General features: G+C 48.5%; 1 protein-coding gene across 2 annotated transcripts in view; it reads left to right on the forward strand.

The window, feature by feature from the left end:
- The first annotated feature begins 481 nt into the window (after nucleotides 1–481).
- Nucleotides 482–8903, forward strand: part of MLEC (malectin) — a 15324-nt gene continuing 6902 nt past the window's right edge. The window contains exons 1-4 of one of the 2 annotated variants that reach the window (XM_011964465.1): nucleotides 482–950; nucleotides 7522–7700; nucleotides 8255–8431; nucleotides 8526–8583. In XM_011964465.1, the coding sequence (XP_011819855.1) occupies nucleotides 719–950; nucleotides 7522–7700; nucleotides 8255–8431; nucleotides 8526–8583 (646 nt within the window). In that variant the 5' untranslated portion in view covers nucleotides 482–718. The remainder of the gene's footprint in view (nucleotides 951–7521; nucleotides 7701–8254; nucleotides 8432–8525; nucleotides 8584–8903) is intronic. The other variant, XM_011964466.1, reaches the window with a different exon arrangement.

Below are 8903 nucleotides of genomic sequence, written 5' to 3' on the forward strand. Positions count from 1 at the left end.
CGTGGGACTCGTTCCCTGGAGAACTGTGTCCGCGGCCTCTCTGGGAAAGCATGGGTCGTCTCCCTCACGCGGGGAAAAGGACTGAGTCTCTTAGGTCTGGAGAGTGTCCATTGCTTCTCCTACTAGAATTTATGCTCACGCTTCTCCCTGAGAAAAGAGGGGGCGGGAAAGTCGGCCACGCCCCCTCCAGAGCCTATTTGGTCTCAAGAGCGGGAGCACCGGAAGTGCTGGCGACGTGTCAGTGCGCCCTACCCTAAACCTTCCTCCCCAGGCCACCTTTCCCATTCAGCTGTGGGATTCCGGGGCCGCCTGGGCGCTGCACCCGCCACTTCCGCATCGAACCGCCGCTTCAACCGAACTCACTCCCTCTGCGCGCGCTCCATCTCGTGCCCGACTGCTGGGCCGGCGCCTGGGAGAAGCCACGCCCTTTCCCGCGCCTGACATCCAATGAACGGGCGCTTCCCGGCGGGGTGGTGGGTAATTAATGAGGGCCTGGCGCTGATTGGCTGCAGGGTCGTGGCCCGGGGCGGGCGGCGGGGTAGGTTGTTCCTGAGGTGGGAGGCGGTACCCGTGGCTGAGAAGAAGGAGGCCTGAGAGCGACATGTCCCCGGCGACTCAGGCGGAGCGGTTCGTGGCGCTGTTTTTCTGAGTCCGGGGTGGCCTGGCAGCCGGCCGAGGACGAGGGTCGGCGGGGGCTGCCCCCGTGGTGGTGGCCGCCATGCTGGGAGCCTGGACGGTTGAGGGAACCGCTGTGGCGCTCTTGCGACTGCTGCTGTTGCTGCTACCGGCGATCCAGGGACCGGGGCTCGGCGTGGCCGGCGTGGCTGGCGCGGCGGGGGCCGGGCTGCCGGAGAGCGTCATTTGGGCGGTCAACGCGGGCGGAGAGGCGCATGTGGACGTGCACGGGATCCACTTCCGCAAGGACCCTTTGGAAGGCCGGGTGGGCCGAGGTGAGAGTCCCCCTGCCGAGCCGCGGGATCCGGGGCCTGCTGTGATGGGCGCAGCCGGCCGGGGGCTACGGGCCCCGAGCCCCTTTCGACCCTGGGGCCGCGTCTCTGGAGCGAAGTTTCTCTGCAGCTTCCTCGGGGCCCCGCTCTGAGCTCAGGGCCTGGCACTGGCTCCAGGGTACCTAGAGTCATACAGGCAGAGAGTTGGTGAGAAGTTAGTTATATTTGGATTTCTCATCCTGCATTTTCTCAACCCCTCACTCCCATCCAAGCTGGGAGAGAAATGACGAAGGCGGCCTTTTGCCACCTCCAGGCCTCGCGGGTTGTAGGTCATGGGTGCCCCTGCTTCTCCTGGCGAGACAGTTCTTGGGAGATTCTTGTCGACCCAGGAATCGGCCGCTTTCCTTGCCCCTTCTGCAGGAGCGGGGCTTGATTCTTAGCCAGAATAGGAAGGAATCTTCGAAGAGGATGGGCCAGGAAAGTTTGATTGTAGCCTGCTCCCCCGCCCTCTTTTCGAGCGAAGAATATGTGTGCTTAAAAGTAGAATCTGCAGGCCGCCCCCAGAGGGTGGTTCTATCGAAGCCATCCTGCACGTGAGGCTGGTGGCTGTGGGTGAACTGGGTCAACCAGTGTAAGAATCCGAATGGCCTCTCAGAGAATGCTTACAACCTCCCCTAGGTGAGCCTGAGAGTTCTAATTCCAGCTTAGGGGGAAAATGATTGTGATTTGTTGGGCAACAGTGGTTTTTAACAGAGCCGCTCCCTTCCCAAAGTTAGTGTGTGTCAGAATTGCCAGGGCAGCTGCTTAAAAATGCAGATTCCTAGTCCCCACTCGAAATCGATTATAGTAGATTGAGCTTTTTTGCTGGGACCCAGGTTTCTGCACCAGGGGCTTGTGATGTAGGTTGCCCCGAGACCACTGTTTTGGAAGATCTGCTTTATAATCTTTGTTTCTTCTGTTGGAGGGATTGGAAAACAGGTTTCAGAAGGAAGTTCTTTGCTTCGTGTGTTGGAAGGAGATTGACGCTGTATACCGGGTTCAGAGGCAGCCAGATTGGCAGTATGCCACCTGCAGACAACCAGGAGACAGACTCACTCTTCACTTTCTCTCCCTCTTTTTCTGCGATGCCCAGATTTGGCTCTTGCTTTTACTAAAGGAGTTAGTTCTTCCCAAATCGATGGCAGTGTTCTGAAATTTGTTATATTAAGGAGTTTATTGCCTTTCACACATGTGAGGGTCTTGGGACACAGGGCTGTTTTCTGAAGTTCTATGTTTGTCTTGGAATTTGTTGAGCCCTGGCATGTAGATCACAGTAGCCTGGGTTCAGCTGACTCAGGGCTCCAGTCTTTAGCAGCGGTAACAGCAGCCAAAGCCAGACTTTATAGCAGGAGGTTATTACTATCTCTATCCTAGACCCTTCCTCTTTCTTCACCAGCGTGGGCAGGGAGGAAGGAGCCCTTGAGGAAACTAGACTGTTTGTGGACTTTGTCTCTTGAGATAGCTGTGGTGAGGGCACTGAGCGGATGGTTTCTTTTCACTTAGCAGATACCAGGCCTTACATTGGTTACATCGTCCTATTTGGTCTGTTGTGCAGAGGATAAAAGCTGAGTAAGACCACACAGGTTTAGTTCCCAGATACTGCCCTTACTCAGAAATTCTGGTTTTAATTTGCTAATGCAGGTGGTGTGTGTGTGTGTGTGTGTTTCTTTGGCCTGGTCAGCAGTCAGCCAAGATCTCTGTCCTTGGGTTATTGGCTCATGGTTGCAGTTCCTTGGGAGGAGTTTATTGTAGCAGGTAAAATTACATGAGACCTACCAAAGCTCGTGTGTACTGGAGTCCTATTTTGGACACTGGCCCTTGGGGAATTGTATAAATGAAGGTTCCCTGCTAAGGTTCCCCTCTCCATTCTACCAATCTGGGTAAGAATTGGAGCAGTATTAAGGCATAGATGGGGAATGGGAGGTGGCGCTTGTCAGCTGCAGTTTGGACCAGCTTGTTGCAACATTGCACTTACCAGGTTCCTGAGAAAGGCATTTTGCTGGCTTTAGATCAGGGCTGAGATGTGCATAAGCTTGCACTCTCAGAAGGCAGCTCTCTCTATACTAAGGAGTCAATCGCACCAAGGAAAGTCCAGCTGTTCACGCTGCCTTTCTTCTGGGCCTGCTTGGATAAGGGTGTGCCAGGTATTTGGAGACCCTCGCCTCGTGCAGCTATTTACACTGATTGCAGTAGGAACTGTATGCCTTATTTCTTTTCCCACCTGCCTGTGATATTGTTTCCAGCATGCTGAGAAAAGTTGATTTTATGTTGAATGAATTCAGGTATTTGTTACTAAGTTAGTCCAGATAAGGGTTTGGTTTTCTTTTGAACTTGCTGTTTCTGTATAGTTTCTTTGTAGTTCAACATTCTTGTAATTGTGTGTGGCCCAGGGCACGTAGTGGCTTATGCTTTCAAAAGCAGTTCAAAATATTTATTGAATTTCATTTTTGCCTTGAGGATAACTAGTGCTTACAGCCTGGGAAAGGCTTTTTCAGCCTGTATGCTTCCACAGATGGGAGCACCACTACAGAAAGTGGTGGTTTAGAAGCGTTCACATTGGGGTTTTGGTATCAGGCACATTCCAGGGGTTTCATTTATTTACTTAAAATTTTTTATTTTGTTTTTTATTGTAGACACAGGGATCTCTTTATGCTGCCCAGGCTGGTCTTGAACTCCTGTCCTCAAATGATCTTTCCACCTTGGCCTCCCAAAGTGCTGGGATTACAGGCGTGAACCATCGCGCCTGACCATGTTCCAGATTTGTAACTTGGTCATTCTGAGTTCCTCTTCACTCTGACTAGGAAAAGACCTGGTTATTTGACCTGAGGGCATAGAATTTTGCTTGAATTTAGGGAAGGCTATTTCCTCTTTATAGAAAGATGCCTGCTAAAGTTGCTCGGCCTTAAGAAACTTGCTTTGCGTCTCAGCCTTGTTTTCCTTCTCAAAAAAAAAAAAAAAAAAAAAACTCATGCTTTAGACATCTCTGATAAGGCTGTAAACTCTCCTGTCCAGAGTAGGTTAAAGTGTCTCTGTCACTTTTTTTTTTCCCTTGATGACCTTTTACATGGAATTAAAAATAGGGCAGAGCATGGCTCCAGAGGGGGAAAAAGCTGGCTGGGTACCAGAGCCTATCAGGTTGCTAATGCTGTAACTGTAAGGAAGACCCTTTCCTGGGCTGCCTTCCTTTCAGCCGGGGAAGGATTTGGCTTTGGGGAGATAAGAGCTTGGAAGATGGGATGAGAGAGGAGTCACTGCTGCCTCTGATTTGCTCAGAGCCATGGGATTTGTTTAGAATTCTCTGCCTCTACTGTCACCTAACAGGCAGTCTTCATCTGCAGGCCCTCCAAGTAGCGGAAGTTCACAGGGAGAGAATTTAGGCCCCTGAATCCATGGGTTCCCTGTCTCAGCCCATTCAGAACAATTCTTTAGGTACTGGCCTCACTTAAGAAAGAAGTGATCCGGAAGAACAGTCTAGTGACCAGGAGATCTGAGGGCGGGGTGGGGAGTGACGCTAGAGCACCAAGGGGAGCTCTACAGCTGTGGTATGGAGGACGGGCTTCTGCTCATTCTGGCTTTCCCGCTCTTGTGGTTCCCAGTTGCAGTTTTCCAGTTAGTTTTATTACTTCCTTTTCTTTTGATCCATTCCCTAAACTCCCTTGAGTGGAGACATTTATTTAGTGCTTATCACGTGCATATTCTTGCCTGGCTAGCATACCCATGTTTCTGTGTCTCTCTCTGTGTGAGGCATTATATTGAGCTCTTTATACGGATTGTTTTATCCTTACCACAATGCTGTGGGATAGGTGGTGTCCCCATTTTATAGGTGAGAAAACAGACCTAGAGAAAAAACTTGTTCAGCGACCCTTTGTGTCTGTCTTTTCCTGAACCCTGTGCTGAATTCTCCAAGGAGTCTAGTTACTACATTGTCTAAAACTAAGAAAGAGCAGACATAATGTAGGCCGTTCGGCCCTCTTCCTTTTTGGTTAACTGAGTTATATTATGCCAATTGCAGCAGTATGCTGACTGTCCACTTCATTGTATTTTAGAGAAATCTGTTTCGCTGTGAATGCATAAAGGCTAAGGAGGGAAGAAAAATCCTTATTTGCTGCTGCATCTCTTGGGACTCGGGCAAATTCAACTTTGCATGTGGCAGATCTCTTGGGAAAGCCACCTGGGCTTTAAAGGGAAATATTTTAAAGGTAATTCCAAGGTTGTTAAGTAATTTTTATTCACATGGTTGAGTTTTCTTCACTGTGGGACTGAGACTGCCACAGATTACATTACTGTCAGTTTCTCACTTTTTCCACTTGGCAAGAGAAAAAAAAAGATTCGGCCTGGCGTGGTGGCTTATGCCTGTAATCCTAGCACTTTGGGAGACCGACGCGGGTGGATCACCTGAGGTCAGGAGTTCAAGACCAGCTTAGCTAACATAGCGAAACCCCATTTCTATTAAAAATACAAAAAATTAGCCAGGCGTGGTGGTGTGCACCTGTAATTCTAGCTACTTGGGAGGCTGAGGCAGGAGACCCCCTTGAACCTGGGAGGTGGAGGTTGCAGTGAGCCGAGATTGTGCCATTGCACTCCAGCCTGGGCAACAAGAGCGAAACTCCGTCTCAAAAAACAAACAAACAAAAAACTCTCTGCACATGCACACAATTTTCTGTGTATCTATAAATCAAATGTAGTTAATGTTCCAGATGTGTAAGGATCACGGTCCTCATGGAAGAAGGAAATTCTTAAGAGCTCAGTTGGAAGAGAAATAGCAGTCTTTCAGTCTTCATAGGTTTGTATCCCAGGGCAGTGGTTTTCCAAGGCTGGAAAGGAGGGGGAGCATGTTAGCAGTACATCCTTTGTATGCATTGCTCAGTTACTTTTCTTTGATTTCTTGAGGAGAAATAGGAAGAAAAAAGTCTGAAGACAAAGTGCAATGAGTTTCCTGTTCCATTGTCTCATCGGTCCATCTGATCTCGTGGCTAATGTCACTTACAGGAACCGTTAACAGTTATGTTTATTTTTTTGAGGTCTTGACCTCAGCCACTGGGTCTTTTTGTTCATCTTTTACCTTTTGCCATGTCCTCTCCCTTGTTGGTGATTCAGAAGATAAAGCTCTGGGGATGACAGCCCCTGGCTGTCTCCCAAAGGATCGAGTTGCCAGATGTCTTCATGGTCACCATGTGAGATTGGAAGGCAGTCTTGAAATCTTAATTTCATGCGGGAGGAGAGACTACATGACTGCTACATCTGTAGTTGGGAAAGTATATTTATGGAGCACTGGAAAGCCTTGCTGTGTTTATAGGATAAAGGAGTCAGGCTACTCTCTGGAGGAAGCAGAACTATTTATCTCTGAGACTGAAATGTGATATCTTATATTTGCACAAAAAAGATTTGGCCTGGCGCAGTGGCTCATGCCTGTAATCCTAGCACTTTGGGAGGCTGATGAGGGTGGATCACCTGAGGTCAGGAGTTTAGTTTGTTGTGCGAGAGGAAGAAGAAAACATATATACAACTGTCTTATACCAAGGCTGGGAGAGGGCCGGGGGCAAGAGAGGTTTTCTACTCTTCTGATACTGACCCGAGGTAAGTAACTTTTTACTTTTACCCTCTCTCATTCCTTGTCAGTTTGTGAAATGTGAAAGGTGACTCCTCTAGGACTTGGACATCTTAGGCCGATTGTCTTTCCCTGCAGGATGCTCTGGCCTTGTGGACAGAATGGCATGGCTTCACTGCTTTGCAGGCACCTCCTTCATTGTCATTTGTTCATTCAGCAAACTGTATGAGTGGTGACTGTGTGCCAGGTCCCGTGCTAGGCACTGGAGGTGCAGTAGTAACTTTTTTCTCTACTGTTGGTTTATCTAAGTGAATGTTCAAGTGAGTAGGTGAGGAAGAGTTTTGTGAGTCTGTGGGAAGTAAGGATATTAGCATCACCCCTTTCTTTTGTATGCCTGTTTTTACCAGCTTTGGAACTTTTTGAATGAAAATTATAAAAAAAAAATGCAACAACTAAAGCTGGAATTTTATTAGTAAGGACAATGAAGAATGACTTTCCGAAGCAGATATCCTGTTTGTTTTAGACTCTGGGCTTTTCTGAATGAGAGAAAACATTCTTTGAACTTGATCATCTTGTATGGAGTTCCTGGCCATCCCCTTTGTTTTAGGTTTCTCTGAAGCCCCCCCTCTTGGGGAACCAGGCAGCTGCAACACAGCACTTTCTTCTGATAATGAGTTAGACTTGTTCTCCATAGAGTCAGGGGGAAAAAGTCATTTTAATGTGCTTTTAGAAAGTTCTGCTCTGAGGTTTATAGGGCCTGTTGGCCTGATTCGTGTTTAGTTTCTTTCATTTTGCTCTTCCATAGTAATGGCTGTATGATTCCTGCCTTTGTTGGAGCTCTGTTTGGAGCCAGGTGCAGAGTGGGTGGCCCTTTATATGGAGAGGGTTATTAGCATTGCCCTGGAAATGCCTCTGGCTGTTCTGAGGTCTTTGCTCTTCTTTTGTGTCTTGCCTCTGATGTGCTTTCTCTTTGTCTTTTGTCCTCAGCCTCAGACTATGGCATGAAACTGCCAATCCTGCGTTCCAACCCTGAGGACCAGATCCTGTATCAAACTGAGCGGTACAATGAGGAGACCTTTGGCTACGAAGTGCCCATCAAAGAGGAGGGGGACTACGTGCTGGTCTTGAAATTTGCCGAGGTCTACTTTGCACAGTCCCAGCAAAAGGTGAGGCCTAGTCAGGCTGCTGCTTGACCAGTGGGACATTGCTGCTCTTGGACAATCCACTATTATGGGGATAGAGAGTGTGAGAGCCTCTCCAGAAAGGAAGAACAGATGAGCTCTAGAGAAGCACGTTCCATAGTCCACAAGGCTGCATTTGCCTTGGGGGTTAGTGACAGAAAGCAAAGCCAGAATCCTTGTTTTGGTAACTAACAGATCCTGTTAAGGCCCTCCTGGCTACTTCCCTCCATGGTTTGCCGCACCTTCTTGCTTTTAGCCTTATTTTTCCTCTGTCCCTTCCTGTGAATTTCCTTTTTCCTATGCTAAGCTTTTTGTTTGTATTCTTTGTTCCTTAAAGCCAGTGTAAGACCTCCTGGGCAGCGAAGGAATATGGCTTTGATTTGACCCGGGTTAAGGATGCTAGCCACCCTGGATATCCAGACCCATCATTTCTTAAATTATTTTTGAACTTGAAGCCCAAAAAGGTGCATGATGCCCAACTGCTTGAAAGGATGTAAAGCTGATGGTTTTGACATTGTTTCCTTTTCTTATCCTGGAAGGTATTTGATGTACGATTGAATGGCCATGTCGTGGTGAAGGACTTGGATATCTTTGATCGTGTTGGGCATAGCACAGCTCACGATGAAATTATACCTATGAGCATCAGAAAGGGGAAGCTGAGTGTCCAGGGGGAGGTGTCCACCTTCACAGGGAAGCTCTACATTGAGTTTGTCAAGGTAATTCCCCTATTCTGCCCATTGCTGAAGAGAGTGGGTACAGGGGAAGTTGTTTGCTGCTGTGTGGGGTTGACTACTGTTTCCCTTTTTCTAGGGGTACTATGACAATCCCAAAGTCTGTGCACTCTACATCATGGCTGGGACGGTGGATGGTAAGTTGTGTTTTGACCTGCTTTTTTGACTTGGGTGGAAGGATATGGTTGAGGAAACCCTTGGGAGGTAATTGAGCTGATCACTATTTTGGAAACACTTAAAGCTAAATTGTAGGGGATTGGCCGGGCGCGGTGGCTCAAGCCTGTAATCCCAGCACTTTGGGAGGCCGAGACGGGCGGATCAGGAGGTCAGGAAATCGAGACCATCCTCGCTAACCGGATGAAACCCCGTCTCTACTAAAAAATACAAAAAACTAGCCGGGCGAGGTAGCGGCGCCTGTAGTCCCAGCTACTCGGGAGGCTGAGGCAGGAGAATGGCG

This window comes from Mandrillus leucophaeus, unplaced genomic scaffold (assembly GCF_000951045.1).
Source record: "Mandrillus leucophaeus isolate KB7577 unplaced genomic scaffold, Mleu.le_1.0 Scaffold7, whole genome shotgun sequence".
Classification (NCBI taxonomy): Eukaryota; Metazoa; Chordata; class Mammalia; order Primates; family Cercopithecidae; genus Mandrillus; species Mandrillus leucophaeus.